The sequence below is a fragment of the Elgaria multicarinata genome, chromosome 9, assembly GCF_023053635.1.
Source record: "Elgaria multicarinata webbii isolate HBS135686 ecotype San Diego chromosome 9, rElgMul1.1.pri, whole genome shotgun sequence".
Taxonomy (NCBI): domain Eukaryota; kingdom Metazoa; phylum Chordata; class Lepidosauria; order Squamata; family Anguidae; genus Elgaria; species Elgaria multicarinata.
Genome location: NC_086179.1, coordinates 86370460 through 86391173, shown reverse-complemented (window position 1 = coordinate 86391173; position 20714 = coordinate 86370460). Strand labels below are relative to the sequence as shown.

At 44.3% G+C, this 20714-nt stretch overlaps 1 protein-coding gene across 2 annotated transcripts in view; it reads right to left on the bottom strand.

The window, feature by feature from the left end:
* The window catches only part of CAMK1D (calcium/calmodulin dependent protein kinase ID), a 277010-nt gene that overhangs the window by 213860 nt on the left and 42436 nt on the right, over positions 1-20714 (bottom strand). Inside the window, exon 1 of one of the 2 annotated variants that reach the window (XM_063134289.1) lies at positions 7897-7935. The exons of the other annotated variant lie outside the window; for it this stretch is intronic. Within the exon in view, the coding sequence (XP_062990359.1) occupies positions 7897-7919 (23 nt within the window). The 5' untranslated portion in view covers positions 7920-7935. Of the gene's footprint in view, positions 1-7896; positions 7936-20714 lie in introns of those variants that run through there. 2 annotated transcript variants of the gene reach the window in all.

Below are 20714 nucleotides of genomic sequence, written 5' to 3'. Positions count from 1 at the left end.
TGATCCCTCCCTTTCCCTGGGATATCGCCCTACCCTTTAATCCCGATTTTTCACGCTGTCTCGGGATGATCCCAAGGCTGCGGGATGTGTGGTTGGCTGTCCCGGCTTCGTCCCAGCTCCTCAGGACCTCCATGCCCATCGGGAGTGTGGGGGGGGGGGGAATGAGAATAATTTCTTTTTTAAAAAATGTACCTTTGCGATGGAGCGCTCCTGCGCTCTTTTTCAATTAAAAAAACCAAACAAAATGGTGGGCGCGACGTCCTCTTTCTCCCGGGACGTCGCGTGCCGCGTATAGACACCCTGGAACAATCCCAGAAGCAGGTAAGTCCGGGATCATCCCACCTCCCTCCGACATGCCCTGGGTTTTAAAATAGTGAGAGCCTGGTCATTGCAGAGAAAATACATATAGTATATGTTGAACCTCAGGTACCGTAGTCAAATCCAGCCCGGCTGGGATTCTAATCCAGTCCTCCAGGGTTCTCCAGATGGCCGCAGCCTTTCCTTCCCCTGGCCCCACCACCTTTCCCCCAAACATAGTCATATGATGTTCTCCCAGCTTTTGTGTAGTTTTCTCCCCATTCTACAGGGTTGAAATATCTCCCCTGAGGCTTAATTGCTGGCAGTAAGAGCTTTAAGCTACCATATGTTGGTGTTTGGCTGTACCCCCTTTTACCTTTGGCCCCACTCACCACCGGAAGCAGCCCCCAAGAGCTTCTCCAAAATTCGGCACATGGGCTGAAAGAGGTTCAACACCTCTGAGTAAGGCCTTAGCTAGACCTAAGGTTTATCCCAGGATCATCCCGGGGTCGTCCCTGCCTGCTCCTGGGATCCCCTGTGTGTCATTTACATGAACAGGGATGACCCCGGGATAAACCTTAGGTCTAGCTAAGGCCTTAGACACTTAAGGATTATCCCAGGGAAATGGAGGGATCGTCCCTGCCTGCTCCCGGGATCCCCTGTGTGTCATTTGGATGCACAGGGATGATCCTGGGGAGATCCTGGGAAAAAAAGGCAGGTGTAGAAATGGCCAAAGATCCTTCTCATTGTACATAGGTAGGATTGCTTTCTGTTCAAAGCTGCACACACAGCTGCCGGAAGGCGAACTAACCTTAGGAGGCATGGCCAGTAAGCACAGCCCCACCCTCTCTGGTTCACTGGCCATATTGTGGGCCATGTGACAACCCCAAAAGGAAACATTCCCTGTACTTGTGAGTGATGCAAGGGATTGGGACCATGAAAAGCTTTACTTAGGGTGACCATATGAAAAGGAGGACAGGGCTCCTGTATCTTTAACAGTTGTATTGAAAAGGGAATTTCAGCAGGTCTCATTTGTATATATGGAGAACCTGGTGAAACTCCCTCTTCATCTCAACAGTTAAAGGTGCAGGAGCTATACTAGAGTGACCTGATTTAAAAGAGGGCAGGGCACCTGCAGCTTTAACTGCTGTGATGAAGAGGGAATTTCACCAGGTTCTCCATATATACAAATGACATCTGCTGAAATTCCCTTTTCAATACAACTGTTAAGGATACAGGAGCCCTGTCCTCCTTTTCATATGGTCACCCTACTTTACTATTAGGACTGAAGGGATTGCTTGCCCTGGTTAAATGATTGCTGCTGTTTTATGTTAGCGTAATGATCAGTAGGCTACATCCTGGGTGCTTACAGTTACATTAAAAAAACCCCACCTATGTCTAAGAACCACTCCTCAGGCCTCTGAAGACATTCCTCTAAAGTATTTAAATGTTTATTTTCTTACAGAACTCTAGAAATTTGGTTTGGGTTCTAAACAATGGTTACCATGGTTTAGATGGTATCTGAATTAAGTCTCAGCTGAGTATGGGTATTTTTCAAGATGATCTCTACAAGTTTTCATAATATTAATCTTTTGATCGGGAAGAATTTTTTTTAAAAAAGACAGCCGAGAAAGATTAGAAAAGACAGCCTGTGTCTGCTATATCTCAGTGTGGCAGGAACTGAAACACAACGGGGTGGGGGCAGGGGGGAGTTGCGATATTTCCCCCCACAGAAAATCAGAGCAGTCTTCCGAGAGCCAACATCTTTAGAGATACTGTACCGGCTTCATCTAATAAATAAATGCATCCTATGGGACATTTGCTCCGACAACAACAGCTCTTTCAATTGATATTTGCCAAATGTGCATTTGTGATATAACACAGAAAAGTCTTCGTGAAAACAAATCCTGTGCAAATACTACCTTGAGACCTTATTTTATGTAACTCTAAGCAAACAGTTCTAGACTAGCGCTTCAGCAAAATCTGGCACAACTCCAATGTTCAAAGCACAGTTCCGTAGCAGAGCAAATAAAATGGTACGTTTTAAAGATAAAGTGATCCCCTCAAAGATGCCACAGAATTCCCATTTATTAAATCCACCTGGCAAAAAGTAATAACCCATCACTCATAAATAACCCATCATTTCATAAAAGGAATAACCCATCATTTCATAAAATTGCTGGGGCCACTGATGAATAACAAAGCTATACTGATGTCAAATGTTAGCTGTCCCATACTTCTATCCTTTAGAAAGCTCAGGACAGCTTTGGGCCAAAACAGACATTGGCCGTTTCTACACCTGCCTTTTTCCCCAGGATCAGTGGCGTAGCGTGGGGGGGCCCTCAGGGGCGGTTGCCCTGGGCGTAAAATTCTTAGGGGCGCAAAAATTTCAAAAAAAGAGAGAAAAGTAGTAATAAATAAAAAAATTAAAATCTGTGTAGATCCAACTGTGTAGACGGGGCAAATAAACGTTGCCACGTAACATTTTACAGCATTTTTCTTGTTGCGCACAGGTCAGGAAGGCCTTGCAGGCTGCATTTCCTCCCAAAAGGCCTCTCTAGCACACGCGTTGCTGCTCTGGCTACCTTCTAAGTCATCCAGAAGGAGGACAGAGCAGCGATGCATGTGCTAGAGAGGCCTGTTTGGGAGGAAATGCAGCCTGCAAGGTGATCGGTTATCATATCAAGGTCATCATATCAGCCAAGATGCTAAATAAAAAAGAATCAGGTGCACAATGCAGGAAGAGGAGGAATACTGTCAATTGAGAGAGATTTCAATGTAGATTCAATACTGTTATTGAAAAATTTGCACATATTAAAAGCAGGCAATTTTAAATAAATGTAAGTACCGGTATACTAGTATTAAATTAATTTTACTTTAAATAGATCAGTATTTTCTTAAAATATAATACATGTGCTTGGGGGGTGGTAAGGGGTTCAATACTGAACTGGTGGAAGGGACTCAGGGAGTGCTAAAGGTCCACGGATTAGGGGCACAATACTTGCCTTGCCCCGGGCGCCGGCAACCCACACTACGCCACTGCCCGGGATTGTCCTGGGATCATCCCTGTGCATGCAAATGACACACAGGGGATCCCAGGAGCAGGCAGGGACGATCCCTCCATTTTCCTGGGATAATCCTTAGGTATAGAAAGGGCCATTCTGTATCTAGCAGCTTCGTCTTTTTTCATTTTGACTTTGCATAGGGTGACCATATGAAAAGGAGGACAGGGCTCCTGTATCTTTAACAGTTGCATAGAAAAGGGAGAGGGCTTTTCGGTGGTGCCCCCCCCCCCCGACTGTGGAATGATCTCCCCAATGAGGCTCGCCTGGTGCCAACACGGTTATCTTTTAGGCGCCAGGTCAAGACTTTTCTCTTATCCCAGGCATTTAACACCATTTAACAACACTAAGTTTGTTTTTTAACGGACCCCCCAGAACTGTTGTTTTTAAATGGATACTGATGTTTTTAAACTGTTGTTTTTAAATTTTGTATACTTTTAATGTTTACAGTTTTTAACTTTTGTAAACCACCCAGAGAGCTTCGGCTATGGGGCAGTATATAAATGTAACAAATAAATAAATAAATAAATAAATGGGAATTTCAGCAGGTGTCATTTGTATATATGGAGAACCTGGTGAAATTCCCTCTTCATCACAACAGTTAAAGGTGCAGGAGCTATACTAGAGTGTTAAAAGAGGGCAGGGCACCTGCAGCTTTAACTGTTGTGATGAAGAGGAAATTTCACCAGGTTCTCCATATATACAAATGACACCTGCCGAAATTCCCTTTTCTATGCAACTGTTAAAGATACAGGAGCCCTGTCCCCCTTTTCATATGGTCACCCTAAAGTAATGTCTGTTTTAGCCCATACATGGGGTTCCCTGTGGATCTCCCAGCCAAGCAGTGTTCGGATTCATCCTTCCTTAGCTTCACCAGTGCTATAGGATTAGATGCAGTGCCGACACAGCCACGGAGACAAACTGGATCTGCCTGGGGTGCCAGCTTCAACCAGTGACACAGATCTACATGTTTGGAGAAGGACCTTGGTGCTCAGACCACCTTGTCAATGCTTATTAGTGAATTGTGGATTCAAACCTCTTTTATTAATGGTGCTCAGTAATCTAGGGTTAGTATTTAGTCCAAATTTAGTTCAGATTAGCTGAACACAAATAGCTAAACACCGGCACAATAGCTAAATTACTTCGATTAAACATTGGAACTGTATAATAGTATCCTGGTCAACTCTCAATTATTTTGTGCACCCTTTTAATGCTGCTGTGCATATATGAATTCTTCTACCTGGAAAAATGATTTATGTATTTTCACTGGAATGTGATAATCTCTTCATTAAATTGGTTGCTATTTTAAACCAAAACTTTCATCTATTTCAGAGGTAACTGCATTTGAGCCCCCTTGGAAAACTGTCTACATAAAGATGAAAGGGATCTATACATAATTACTGTTTACTTCGACTAAAGTGTGCGGTTTTAATAGATGTTCTTGTATGGCTATTTGAACCAATTTTTTTTAATACTGTCACTCCAAGAATTTCAAGGCACCTTACAAAAATTAAAACCTAATCAACATCTAAAGCCATACAAACAACAGCAAGACAATAAAAACAGGAAACACTGGCTGTGGCTGGGTTTGCACAACTGCAAGGCGAAGCCATGCAGCATGGCGTGTTTTCCTCCACCCCGGCACATGCCTGCCATTTACTCAATTAACCACACCACATTGCTGGTTGTGGTGTCGTCTGAACCCAGTGCACGGCACAACAGAGGCGACTTCTAACCCACCCCACAACCCGTGGCTTGTAGTTGTGGAGAAGCCACCCTCGCCACACTGCGCACCAGGGCCAAATCTAGACCAAGCAGGATATAACAATCTGAAAATGGTTTGAAAACAACATATGGAAAGTGTCACGGGCCCTAAAAATTGTCAACGCCATTATAAACTGTAATAAAGCAGTAGTATAGATCCTGCCCAGGTTCATCACAGAATCACAGAATAGCAGAGTTGGAAGGGGCCTACAAGGCCATCGAGTCCAACCCCGTGCTCAATGCAGGAATCCACCCTAAAGCATCCCTGACAGATGGTAGTCCAGCTGCCTCTTGAAGGCCTCTAGTGTGGGAGAGCCCACAACCTCCCTAGGTAACTGATTCCATTGTCGTACTGCTCTAACAGTCAGGAAGTTTTTCCTGATGTCCAGCTGGAATCTGGCTTCCTTTAACTTGAGCCCGTTATTCCGTGTCCTGCACTCTGGGAGGATCGAGAAGAGATCCTGGTCCTCCTCTGTGTGACAACCTTTTAAGTATTTGAAGAGTGCTATCATGTGTCCCCTCAATCTTCTCTTCTCCAGGCTAAACATGCCCAGTTCTTTCAGTCTCTCTTCATAGGGCTTTGTTTCCAGACCCCTGATCATCCTGGTTGCCCTCCTCTGAACACGCTCCAGCTTGTCTGCGTCCTTCTTGAACTGTGGAGAACACAGCAACACAGCAACACAAATAAAACACAGCAACTGACCATGTAGCACGCCAAATGGTGGGCACATGCAGGACCAGGGGAAACAACCCATACTGCATAATCATGTAAAACTGTCCAGTGTGTCCAAAATCCACTATTAAAAATAGATCAATTGTATTGTTGTGTTTGCAGATAATGATAAGGCAGAATATGCACACACAGTATGAGTATATAAGCATTGCAGATTTATGAAATGCTCTTAAAACTTAAAGCATATGTCCCTGGAATCTGGCTGCTGGATGGAACATCAATAGAACACTTTGTAAAGATAGCAAAGTCACATCCTCCCACCACCCACATTTTCTTTGAAAGGGGAGATAGTGTTCACAAGGGCTTTACTCTCTTAGCGAGAGACTAAAGGCTGTCATGTGTATCCGAAGACTGCTGATTGCGTCCTCAACCAGTTTTAAAGCAGCGTGTCTCAAAATACCACAGCTGGTAATGACTTATTTCACGCCGGGTCCTTCTGCTATTTCTGTCACAGGAAAAGGAGCATTTCCCCAAAGAGTGTCATTTACCTATGATGCTGAGATTGACCCATATACGCTACGTCATGACATAACTGAACATCTTTTTCTCTTCATACTCCTATTATACACACTGCAATAGGCACAGTACTTGTGTTCTAACAGTCTGTACAGGCTGCTAGTGAGAACTAAAAAAAAATCCTTAATTTGGTGTTTATCTGTTGTTGATTGAAACCATTTGGTTGGCATAATTTAAAAAAAAACTGGGTTTTTGGTTCCCAATTGGGGGGGAAAAGTTCTAATAAGAACCAATATGACTCTAGAAGCATCCCAGGATATAGGGGATACACACTCTCTAGTGGGATATATCCCTGGGAAATGGAAATTAGCAGATGGATTCAGATAATGGTTCAGCAGAGGCTGCCAAGCACATAATACTACGGAATTGGAAGTCCACCAATAACACAAGCATTGATAAATGGATCCAACTCTAAACTAGGTAAAGAGTACAAGTTTTACATATTAAGGGAAACATTTCTGGAGATGTATGTGGAATGAAATGGACTAACGCCACTGCCAGCAAATGCTACTGCATGACATGTGACATCTCACTATACAGCCGTTCCCTGGTTCGCTTCGAACGATGGAGAATGTGAGCTTGCGAAGGGAAACAGAATTAAGCATCGACACCAGCCTCGCAATGAATGGCTCATCTACACCTGCAGCCCTTTGGGAGTGGGGAAGAACAATCACGGAGTTTTCCACTTCCTGGATCGTCCCTCAGGGGCCACACGCCAACAAGTTGTCCAGGAAGTAAAGAGGGATCTTCCGAGGCGCCATTTTTCTTTTAAAGAAAAGGAAAAGGAGGCAATTGCGCAGGCGCGATCCTGCGTGAAGGTGAGATTTTTAAAAACACACACAAGAAACTTGGCACTGGAAGACGCCAAGCACCATCTTAAAGATGGCGAGAATGCTCTCCCCCCCACCCTCGATGTCCACAGATGCCCCCCGCACAGCTCCGTGCCCGTTTCCTGAGTCCTGCTACTCGTGGGGAAAAGGGAGGACCCCGGGAGGGAGAGCCACACTGCCTGCAGAGCTCGAGATGGTCCCAAGACAGTGGGAAAAGTGGGACAAATGCAGTCCCAACTATCCTGGGAGAACTGAGCGCTCGTCCCCGGTACATCCCAGGATTGGCTGTGCATCATTTGGACATGCAAGGATGACCTTGTGACCACCCCAGGATAAATGGTAGGTGTAGAATAGGCCCAAATTCACAAAACAAACTAGCCCACAAAACCTTTACTAGCCCACTTTTAAACAAATACCACTGCTATTCCTCTGTACCGGCATACGGATGACCTGAAAGGAACAAACAACCCACTCTCTTCTGGTTTACAAAAGTTTCTCTATCTGGTCACTGGAAGAAATTCTTCCTTGCCTCAGACAACCGGTGAATTATGCATCATTGGCATTTCAGCTAGTTTTGCACTGAAACCAATTTCAGCAGATCTCAAATACTCCTAACACCAAGTCACTTTGTAAGACAGAGAAATGAAACCTGCTTAAATAATCATCTGATCTAGGGGGCAGAAGGGTGACAAACCTGAAAGGAAGCTCCATTTGCATGCCTCAACATCCAAAGGACTAGATTCTAGTCAACACCTGTTTGTCATCTGAGTTATGCAGCACCCAGAATTGCAGCCCCGCCCACGGCAGTATCTGCTATTGTTTATTTGCACACATTAATTCCTTAAATGTACAGTAAGTTAAAACTAGGACTTACCTTTCACTGAGTCTGTTCTTAAAAGAATAACCTTCTCTGGCAGGGTAGCAAAAACAAACAAACCTTGGTCAAGGATCAACTGTGTATTTACCTGCCAGATAACTTACTGCTTAGCTTCACGCAGGTTAAAGAGAATGTCAAGATGATATGCCTGCTTTCCCCTCACCTGCTGTGACACAGGCCTTAGCTAGACCTACGGTTTATCCCGGGATCGTCCCAGGGTCATCCCTGTTCATGTAAATGACACACAGGATATCCCGGGAGCAGGCAGGGACGACCCCGGGATAAACCTTAGGTCTAGCTAACGCCTAAAACAGTGAAATCAAAGTAGACTACTGAGAATTAACTTCTAAGCATTTATTTATTTAAGGGCTTAGCTTCCCAGGGTAATTATTGGGATAATTATGAAATAATAAATACAGAAATGTCTTGTAGCATCTTCAGAGAGCGTTTCCCTCCCCACAATCCATATGCAGTTAGAAAGCAGGACATGGTGGCAAGCTGCAGACAGACAAGAGGCTATGGTGGCAGTTTTCACAGCAACATATTGCATCTCCTTCAGAAGACCTACTTTAGCACTTGATGACTTCAAGCTCTACCATTCTAATTCTTTTTAAAAAAATAACTGAGACAGAGTAGATAATAGGAGTACTTGAAACACTGATAGAAATGGCATTATTGAGCTGTGTGTTGAGAGAAAGGTGTCATTCTGTCCACAGACGGGCATGGGTGAATCAAGGCACTCACTTTCACTGCTTTAAAATTCTAAGCTACCTCCACATTTAAGGTGTAAGCAGGGTAATAAGAACAGGCCGTTTCCTGGCTCAAGTGCAGCACAGTCCCACCCCGATAACAACCACCAAGCCTCCTAAATCCACTTCATCATCACATTCCAAGGATTAGGGAGCAATCTGGAAAAGGGCTCAGGACCTTTATCTAGCAAGAGCCCAGACTGGCCAGGCAAAATTCTCTTGGACAACTTCCCTCCCCACCACCATGTGTCATAGAATCATAGAACAGTAGAGTTGGAAGGGGCCTATAAGGCCATCGAGCCCAACGCTCTGCTCAATGCAGAAATCCAAGCATTCCTGACAGATGGCTGTCCAGCTGCCTCTTGCAGGCCTCTAGTGTGGGAGACCCCACCACCTCCCTAGGTAATTGGTTCCATTGTTGTACTGTTCTGTCAGGAAGTTGTTCCTGATGTCCAACCAGAATCTGGCATCCTGGAATTTGAGCCTATTAGTCCGTGTCCTGCACTCTGGGGTGATTGAGAAGAGATCCTGAACGCCACATTACATGTCCTGGCTTCTCCTTGATACTTCCTGCTCCAAAAGAAATCCACACCTGAGTCTCATGACATCTTTTGGCCTTTCTGAGGGTTGAGTGACTGCACGCCCCAACTACATTGTAACCTTTCCAGAATACTCCACCTCTTTTTGATAACAGTACCACTTTATCCCTCTCCTCATGTTGTAGGTAGGACAAAAAGCCAGGCTCTTAGGAAGACGATCCCTCCCTTAAAAAAAAAAGCCCTCAAAAGACGTGTGTGTTTTAGCACAGGAAAGAAGGAGTAGCACACAGCCCCTAGCAGAGTTTTGGTTTTTTATCCACACAAAAGAGAGATCGGGAGAGATCATTTCATGGGGAGAAGCCATGTGTTTATTTATTTGAAATATTTCTAGGCCCCCTGCCAGGGAAGTATACCTTCCTTACTGGTGTTCACCATGTTTTAAAAATGGGCAGTCCTGTATAATGGGCAGTCCTGTATTGTATAACATGAAAGTACCATGCCTTCAAAGTTTAAAATGTAAATGAAAACAACAACAATCCTTCAAAAGGCTTAATTTCAAAATGCCGTGGGCATGTACTATGGAGGAGGGAGAGGGGCAGGAATTGTCCTGCTCTTCAATATCCAATAGCAAGCTAGTATGGTGTGATGAATAGACATTTGGGCATGTCTTCAGTTACATGGTTCCCAAGCTATTGAGGGCTGTAAAAGGTGTACATCTACATTTTGAATTGGGTTTGGAAGTGTACAGGCAGGCAACCACGCTCTTTAAAAACTGGCGAAATATGGCCAAAATGAGCTGTGCAAGTCAAAATTCTGGCAGCTATATTCTGTACTAACTAGAGACTTCTGAATCACCTCTAAAGGCAAGTCAATGTATAACGTGCAGCAATAATCACCCTGGAGGTTATCAAAGCATAGACAACTGGAGTCTTGGCCCAGGAGACTTGGGTTTAAATCCCAACTCAGCCATGAAGTTGTTCTCCTTCAGCCTAACCTAACAGTAAAATGGGATCACCGCCATGAGCTCCATGGAGGGAGGGTAAGATACAAATTTGATAAAATGAATAGTTGCCCATAACATTGACTGCCACACACTATACATATTGTAAACACACTAGAAATAAATGTGCTATCTGGGGGGATTTTCCCAGGAGGAACAGGAGACTGAGATTTAAATGTCATGGAAATGCTGGGGAAATTTGCAAGAAAAGTGCAATTTAGAGCAACAAATATGAAAAGTATGCAATTATTGCACAAATAATATAATGTGCCAAACAGCTGTTTTTTTAAAATCTGCTGATCTTTTACATGTACAGGATGAGTAGGATGGCGTGCACGCAGACCCATATAGAAGGAGACACAGAACAACAAGCTAAAGTTGAATTGAGAGGAGAGCAGAGGAGACGTTGGACTCAGATAAAACCGTCAAATAATGAATCCACTTAAGTAACAATTTAGAAAATCTTGTAAAGCATTGGATTATGGCTGACTGATACATTTTCAGAAGTTGTCACAAAAATGTCCTCTATATCGGAGGGGGGAAATGTAATATGTTATGGGATCAACCAACAAAGAAAGCTCAGGAGAGAAAAAAGAGAAGCTTAAATAGCCTAAAATAACATTAGCCCCCAAGCGGGTTTGAAACTTTACATATTCATTTAGAACAGGAACATAGAAATCACTGTCACAAGCTCAAATAATTAAAAGCAACTAAGGCCACATGACGCACAGGGGATCCCGGGATCAGGGAGGGATGATCCCTCCCTTGCCCTGGGGATCTTGACCTCCCCTTTAGGCCCGTTTTTTTCCACGGTCCGAGACCGAGTGTGGCCGAGCACCGCAGTTTGTCCTGGCTCCTCGCGGTTCCTCGCGAGGAGCTGGGACGCGCACACGGGGCGCAGAGTTCCTCAGGAGCACTGCGTCCACCGGGGGTGGGGTGAGGTGAGTGGGGAATATTTTTTTTAAAAAAATAAATCTACCTTTTGCACACGAGTTCTCGCGCGCTGCTGGCTCTTTAAAAATAAAAAATGGCGGGGCGCGACGCCTCTCCCTCTGCGGTCATGACGCACCATGTGTAAACAGAAGGGGGATCTCTCACCCCTCTATCGCGCACTAACAGGTAGGTCTTGCTAAGGCCTAACATTGTCTCCTTGAAACACCACAAGCTCTACAAACTCAAAGTAAATAATGTCCATTTCAAATCTGGAAAAGACGTTTCAACAGCAGTTACGACCATACTCAACTGTATTTTTTAAAAAGAGGAAGAGGAAGAGGAAGAGGAAGAGGAAGAGGAAGAGGAAGAGGAAGAGGAAGAAGAAGAAGAAGAAGAAGAAGAAGAAGAAGAAGAAGAAGAAGAAGAATCTATTAGGATTGTCACCTTTTTCCTGGCAGGGCTCTTATGAATCTTTAACCACTAATGATATACACAGAAATTCAACCAATATATCTTTTTGTCCACACTGAGAGATGATGTGATGTGAAAGGCTTTACCTTCGGCATTTTGACTGTCACACAGCAGTTAAAAATCACAGGAGTCCAGCTTCTCTACTGCTCCAAATCCAAGTAGCCTGCCATGAAACTTTCTGGGTCTGTCTAGAATTAAGATGGATTACAATGGGGATTGGAAGCTTTAGCAGAATTTGGCATTTTCACTATTTACATATCAAATCTCCACGGGACAACATCTGTGTATGAGATAGTTTGCTCAGCTACTTTTGGACAGCAATTTCTGTGACATTCCTGTCTCCTAGGTGAACTTCCAGTCCCTGAGACAGGAAAGTATAAGAGAAACACACCAGTTTGGACACCTGTGCAGTGTACAAAAGCTCCAAAAGGTATGGAGCAATCTAGTGGTAACATCCATCTGTGTCAGAAGCACGAGGCCTCCGTGTAACTGCAGGTTGTGTGAGCTGGATTGGGACCTATCTGGCCATGCTTGCTGGAGATGATATGAGCTGATTTCTGTTTTTAGAGTTATTGGCATCAACTCTTGTTTTCATACATGAAGCTAAAAGTGTCTTTGAACATGTCTTGTACTATTTGTACACATGTGGGAACGTTGTTAATTCAGGGCAGGAACCAGACAAGAATAGAAGACATTTTTTAAAAAAAAATCAAATATAAAACAGTGCAAGTTTTACATTCAAATTGCACACCAAGAAAAGCCATTTAAATTACACTTTGTGAAATAACCCAACATTTGGAATGCTTTCAGCATATGTTAAAAATAGGTTATGTGTTGAGCATTCCAAGGCCTGGAGCATTTCCTCTTTTAAACAGTTGAGTCCAAGCAGAGAGGAATCTCCATGTAAATGCAGCACCAATGACAGAGCAAACTAGTCTAGTGCAGAAGCTCTTCTGAAGGCAGAATAACAGGCTAATTGTGGGGGCGGGGGACATGGCAGAAATTGCAGAGGAGAATCAGCAGACTCTGGATGAAGTGATTATTTGGATCCTTTCCAATCTGGGTTCAGGCTGGGTTTTCCGACTGAGGCCATAGCTAGATGGGGCGAAATTCCAGGGCAAACCCCAGGATCATCCCTGTCCGTCCACGATGAAAGCCATATGGAAGCAGGAGCCACACCAAGCAGGATATAGCAGTATGAAAGCGGTGTGTGGTATGTGTCAATGGGCCACAACAGTTGTCAGTGCACTATAAAGCAGTAGTGTGGCTCCTGCCTTTTATATACCACTTTCATAGTAGAATATCCTGTTTGGTGTAAATTAGGCCCAGGAGTTTGGGGGTTGGGTCTCATAATTATGCTGATGACAGCCAGCTCTGTCTCTCTTTGTCAACTCATGCCAAGGACACAGAGGTTCATCAGATGAGCGTTTTATTGCACACTCACTATTGCTCACTTACAGATGTGTGCGCATCCTTTAGGCGACAACGTCTGCTTCCTGTGCACCTTCCGCTCCTTCCACTTGCTTTTTCGTAGCAAAATATACCCCTTTCAATCCGACTGTTTTTCACACAAAAAATATAAGGGATGTGCCCGATCTCCTGCTGTGTGCAGGAAAAACGACAAGATAAAAACAGCCTCTGAATGGGCAACATGGTCTTTGTTTACTTCCTCTTTTCCCTCTGGGAAGAATGAGAAAGTTATGAGGGATAAAAGCAGGGGCGAAGAAGCAATGGTAAGGAAACATGATTTCCCCTTGTGTGATTTTCCAAGTGATTGTCCTGAACCATTGTCTGGATATGGGGATGGTTTAGGTGTGGAATAGCAAGCTGAGGTTCAATCCAGGCAAAATAAATGTACTGTTGGTCATCAGAAAAGCTAAACTAGGATTGGAGATACAGGCCCTTTCTACACCTAAGGGTTATCCCAGGAAAATGGAGGGATCGTCTCTGCCTGCTCCTGGGATCCCCTGTGTGGCATTTGGATGCACAGGGACGATCCAGGGATGATCCCGGCCCGGGGGGCGGGGGGAGGCAGGTGTAGAAACGGCCACAGTCTGTTCTGGATGTGGTGGCACTACCTCTGCGGCTTGGAGGTGCTTTTGGACCTGACATTGCTCCTGGAAGGTCCAGTAGCTTTTGCTGTCAATTTTGCCAGATTGTTTTCTAGTATGTGCTTTGTTGACCATATTACACTTATTAACTATCCCAGCTGCCAATTTGTTTCTGGGCATGATGTTTATCTCTAAAGCCCTGGGGCCAAGTGATCCGAAAGGACACCTCTTACCATATAAACCTGCCCGATGTTTAAGATCTGCCCATAGATTAAGGATTTTATCATGCCCTTGACCAGCTTTACCAGGTGTGTTTGTCTGTGTGTTCGGTCTGTACGATGCCCTCTTCCACTCGTGATCCTCCCACGTTATCCCACAGCTTCTTCCATATTTTCTCTTACCACAGAAAATCCATTAAGGCAAAAAAGACAGAATAATTACACAACAGCTTCTAATTAGTAGCCCTAGGAGCCGTCTGTCTGGAAGCACACGTAGAGGGAGGAAGACGCCCCAGCACCTCAAAGTGGGATGAGGATGAGACAGATCCTAGCCGTGCAAGTGGCCAGCAAGTGACAGACCTCTACATGTAAGTCATCAAGGTCCCTAGAGACTGTCTCTCTCTATTAACCTAAGCTGTGTTAGGCTGAACAAAGCTGTAGGGGAGCCACAGAGATTAGCTAAAAATAGTGAAAGAGCCACAGAGGAAGTGTCTTGCACTAAACACTTTAGGCAGGCGAAGATAAAACTCTGACCCAGATGACCAGGTAAGTAAAGTGTGCAATGGACTTCCATTTGTAAACTGTGTTAAGAATTTCTCATAATTTATTATTGAGATGGAGAAGTAAAAGGCAACGTATAACTCCTGTTAAAAAAAGAGATTTGTTCATTTGCTATGTTCCGTCCCCCACCCCCATGGTAGAAGGGAATTTGTGCTTCTGTAAACCGCTTGTTTTTAATTCACTGCCTAATCCTCAGGATGCATGTAAACAAGGCATTTTAAAAGCACATGCAGAGAGAAGAATGAAAGAGGCCATTCAATTATGCTCCAACAACTTATTAAATAACAACAAAAATTAAGTGCATGGGACCACCAGTTTAACTAGTTATCCAGAGAAAATCTAAAGGCAGACCTGCTAGAAAGCTTCCCACAGGCCCTGTTCAGGAGACACCTTAAACCACAGTGGTTAAGGCTTTTTGGTTAACAAAAAAAGCCTTAACCACCGTGGTTTAAGGTGTCTTCTGAACAGGGCCATACTCTCTCACAATTTTCACAGCATGAGGCCTGTCTATTGCAGCCCACTTCCTATTTGCACACTACTAAGGCAATTCTAAATACCGCTTGTCCCAGCCCTTTCTCAAATCTTTGTGGGAATATCTAAGGGCTGTCCAAGCCCATCAAAAAACAGGCCAGAAAAAAAATGGCCTCCTATTGTGCCTTTAAGAGAGGCATAGTGTGAGGATATAAGCAGATAAAGCTTTCAATGCTTTGGAGCTAAACATTACCACCTACTAATTTCTGCAGATCAAACTGTTGTTAAAGGGGCAGATACAGGAGCAGGTTCAAATGTTGGCCACCTAGGAGGGGACAGAAGAATGCCTGTGTCATTCCTCCTTCTAGATTCAGAAGTTTCTAGTGTGTGTAGTTGATTTTCCCAGCCTGCTGCAACCAACAAGCCGGTCAGCAACTGCATGCACACCGGCATTTGAAATTCTCTCAATGCATAAACTGCTGAGAGAGTAAACGCCTTGTGTATTTCAGCCGTCAAACCCAGCAAGGAAAAGCAGTAATAAGTACAAAGAAGAAATAGACAAAAGGGGATGAAGAGAGTGAAAAACGGGGGATACATAAATATCTGTGGAACAGTGAATTGGTTTCAAAGTGTGGTCACACCATAGATTTGTATGAAGGCATTAGGATAGAGGCAGCTTTGACTTGTCTCATAATGATCCCAAACATTTATTTTCTATTTCTTTCCTAATGATCCCCAATATGAAATTTGTTTTTTTCATGACAGATGCATCAAGCTAGTCCCCACTATACCAAGATGTCTTTCCTGGTCAGTTACCTGCTTCTGTACTTTTTTACTGGCTGTATTCAGTGTCAATTTACATCAGCTCAGGGCCTTCAAGAATTCTTTTTGTGTTGTGAGTGTATGGGCTTCTGTCTTCTGGATTTTTAAGACTCAGGAAGCAAACACATGCAGCTGTTTTTCCTGGAGGAAAGAATCTTATGTAGTCATACTGTCCTGGCTGCTTGTCCCTGTTTGGCAAGAGAGAACAGCCCAAGGAGGGGTGGACAAGGAGTCTCAGTGCTCCCAAAGGCTACATATTTCTCTCATGGCTCCTGCCTGATAGCTGAGAGATGCCTTAAACCCAGCAGGGAAGGGTTCTTGTGAGATTATAAATGAATCCCTGTGTGATGCTCAGAACTTCTTGGAATAAGAGCACGTTACAAATGAAATAAATAACATTTGGTAATGACAGTAGAATATGGTAGGAAGTCAGTTTCTTTAATAGGTTAGTAAGAGAAACTGCTATCAAACAATATTACCAAGAGACGAAGTATTCACACAAATTGGTGGAGCTCTGCATGATACACCCTTGCACCGGTTTCCTTTCCTTCCAAATTCAGGACTTTTAAAATCTGTCTCAGTTGTTCTGGCATGTCTGGGAAAAGATGACATTGGGGAGTGAATATTATCTTTCCTTGGCCTTGTTGTTTTCAGTTGACTAGATAGCGCTTCTGCCCTCTGAAAAAAGAGTGACAGTCACGGCTTGTATATCTGTACACAGATGACAACTGTTTCCATTACCTTTCGCTTCAGCCTTTATCGTGTTGAATGGAATATGCATGTGTCTTGTCATATAGCACCTGACAGTACCATACATGCTGTCAGCTCAAAATATGTGGCGTTGCACAGCATCACAGCACATTGAAAGAGGCAGCTCTGCCAGGCCAAGAACCTCACTTTCCATTTACAGCCAGAACTCCATCTGAACAGAACCGAGTGCATCTGCTAAACAGCTGCAATTCTAAGCTTATTTATTTATTTATTTATTACATTTTTATACTGCCCAATAGCCGAAGCTCTCTGGGCGGTTCACAAAAATTATGCTTAGAATTATTGTGCTGCTGCAGTCAGTGGGACATGTATACGTTCAGGCTGTGAGAATGCTTCATTACAACAACGCCTGGACCAAAACCAACTGCGTGGTGCTGGTTTTGCCAACAAGATCTCATGAAACTGAAGTCCGATCAGGCTTGGTCTATCTCGCCACTTGATCTTACTGTACTTGTCCTGTTTGTCAACACAACATCCTAACTAATGAATGGCCATGAGCCAAATACCACTCTCAGTTACAATCATGGAAGGAGTTGGGAGGAAGGAGGGAACGTTTAAGGTCAAAAAGCTAAATTGAATCCACGCTCCAGATTTGGAGTTTCTGGGCTGGCATCACAAGGCAATTAAGTTATTAAAAGAGATTGTGTCTTGTTTGCAATGTTCAAGCTCAGTAGCTTTCAAAATTCTAGGAATCCTTTCTATGTTGATTTGTCAGTCAATGCCCTCCATACATCTACTGCAAAGTCTCTTTGCACTGTTGAGGATTGTGATATGCATTCTAGGGATGCACTCCACATTCATGGGAGGTGCTGGTAGACTCATTCTCCAGATAGTCTGTAGCAAGTAAAATGTATTGGATGTGAAGAGAAGATCAATAGCGGCAATAAAGCTATCTTTCAGAGAACCTCTCATATGTGTGAGGTACACAGTGTGAAAACCACTGCTCCAGTTCTACTAATTGTCCAAAGCCATAGCGAGACCTAAGGTTTATCCCTGGATCGTCCAGAGGTCAAACCTGTTCATCTAGGTGACACACAGGGGATCCAGTGCTTACGCAGGGGCAAACCCTGGATGATCCCAGGATAAACCTTAGGTCTAGCTGTGGCCTAAGTTTCTTTTTTTAAAAAATTGACCCATATCCTATTTTAATTCAGCATAATTCATGATTCTGTAATACAAAGGCTTAGTTCTCACTGAGGTGATTGGTAATTGATGGGTGCTCTAAGTGCCTGACAGGGGGTTCTGCCTAATGAAATAAAAAGAGCTGAGAGCCAGGGGGTGGGGTTAGAGGTGTGTTCACTTCGAGCTTAGATCCAGGGGGCGGGGTTAGAGGTGTGCCTTTGTCAGGCACTCAGAGGCCCCATCCAGCTTAGAGCTGGAGACAGGAAGTGGAAAGTTGTTAGGCTTTGTGCTTGTGCTTAGCAAGTGCTGAGAGAAAACAAATCCCAGGCTTTTGCTGAACGTTAAGGTGGGGGCAGAATTCATCCCATCTCCACCGCACCTCCAGGGTTGGGAAGAGCGAGCCTCAAACTTGTCTCTCTCACTAGAGTCTAGCTGAACCCTTGCCATGGCGAGGTGGGCAAACGCACTTGCAGAGAGCCCAGTTCGTAGAGCTCTACTCTGTCCCCAGCCCCAAGTTGAAGAGTTGAGCAGAGCATTTTTCCTGACCCTGTGCTGTATTTCAGATACACAACACAAGGTCACGGTCAAGACCCTGCTCTTCAGGGGAGGGGGTGGTATCTTGGTAGCAGCAAGTTCTGAGTTCACCTAATGCTAGCCAAAGTTCAGCATCTTTGGTGTGGAGCAAATTTTTTTGTACGAAGGAGCATTCAATTATGTGAACCCCCAGGACAGTCCAAGGTGGTTCAGTACAGACCTTCGTGAGAACTAGGCCATTACAGAAGTCCTTTTTCTTCAGAACACCACAGATTCATGGCACCCCTTAAAAAGGACCCAGCAGACCTACTGCTATTACCCTTTCCATTGAGTTATAATAATAATTTAGCATTATTGTTGCATGACTCCATCTTGGAAGTTGCAGCTACATGGATGCTTCAGATTCATTATCTCATTAATACTTACAATGACCCTGTATGGTAGGCCAGTTTTGCATAGCAGGAGAGATAGTTTAGATTGAGGAATAGTGACTTGCCTGGAGAATTGACGGCTGAGAAATTTATATGGGACGCAACCTGGCTGATATCTTTAACTTGGTGCCACCACACTACAAGCTCTCAAATTGTCTTTGTAGACAACAGAAAATCTGCGGAGCTTGCCGCCGGAGAATCACGAGGTAAACATGGTGCGGCTTTAGCCTTTCAGTATCTTGTAATACAAGATTAACATTCCCTGAAAACTCGCCAGTTCACATGCCATGTGGAATCCATGTAGTTGCAACTTCCAACACGGAGTCATGCAACAAGGAGGCCTTTCCCTAGCTGGATTTGCATCCCCGGGCTGGAAGGTTCTGCAATAAATACATTCCGCTGCCGTCTTGCCTTTCTGTCTGCATACATATTCACATCAGAGAAGCATTACTCTTTCTGTGGATGCGTCGTATCTACAACATTTAGCCTCAAAATACACTCTATTCCAGAAACACAGCTCAGTCCCGTAGATCGTAAGTCAGACTTTCAGATAAATATAGCTTCATATTTTATTCCAGAACCATGGGTGAAAAAGAAATAAACAAACTGATGTCATGGCAAAGGCATTGGTTTACTCTTACATCTTATTTCCAGATCTATCCCCTTAGGCATCCCATATACTGCGTAATTTTGTCATCACAGGCACTCATCTGAGCTGCCGGTCAATGGGGTAAGAATTCAAGATGGCAGCCAAGTTAACCTTTCCACAATATTCTATTAGAAAAGCAAACTGCATCATGTTGCCAATAGTTTTACAAAGTTTAGCTCTTGCGCAGACGCAAAGGATGGAGCTTAGACAGAGCTGATGGAGAAGGGCCATCCAGAGCCTGTGGCATCTGGAGTATACTGGTTTTTCCTACCACAATAACTGACAGGACACAGTTCACTGGTCAAATCAGTAAAATGCCTGCTGCTTGGCAACCCTGTGTAGGCTGCAAGCAAGAATGTGCATTTACCAACTGGTTTGCTTTTAGTTTCAGTTAGAAGAACTTCTTGAAGTTCTACTAGGTTGTGGCAGACAAAACAAAATCCATCTCTTTAGCTACTGAGGGATTGTTGGACATTATTTTCTTCCCAGGGTTGTCACTGGGGAGAGATTGGGACTGGACCACAGACTTCTTTCCCCACACTCATTCCTTCTCTCCACAGGAAGAAAAACTGAATGGTAGATTTCATGGTAATCTGTTGATTCATCACCCCTAATCCTGACCTAACTAAAGATTACAACATAATCCTATACATGTCTAGTCAGAAATACTGCAATTGGGACTAAGCCCAATTGAACAATAGTCCAACACATTTAGAGGGCAGGAGGCTGGGAAAGACTGCTCTATCCCTTCAAGATAAAAGAGACAGAAGCATCTACAGGGCACTAGTGGGAAATAATATAAGCCAGTTTTCTCCATCAAACTGAGGGCCTTGCTAAACCTACCTTAAAATCAGGGTGTGTGGAGGGGCCAGCCCATGCTAGAAGTAGCACAGGCTGTCGCTCCTAGACACACTTCCGACGTGACGGGGTAAAGAAAAGCCCCATCGTGTCACCCATTTTGTTTAAAATCTTAAAGGGGCGGGTGTGCAGGAGTGCACAAGCGAGTAAGATAGGGATTTTTAAAATTAAAAACAGAGTTCCCCGCCCCCCTGCCCCCGATTTCCCCACCCTGGCCATGATTCCCCTCCCCCACGATCTCCAGTTTCCCCCATCCCCCATGGCTCTGATTCCCCCCATCCCCCACAATCTCCGATCCCCCCATCCCCCATGGCTCCGATTCCCCCCATCTCCCACGATCTCCGATCCCCCCCATCCCCCGTGATCTCCAATCCCCCCCGCCCGTGATCTCCGATCCCCCCATCCCCCCTGGCTCCGTTTCCCCCCCCATCTCCCCATATTGACTTGCTTCCAAG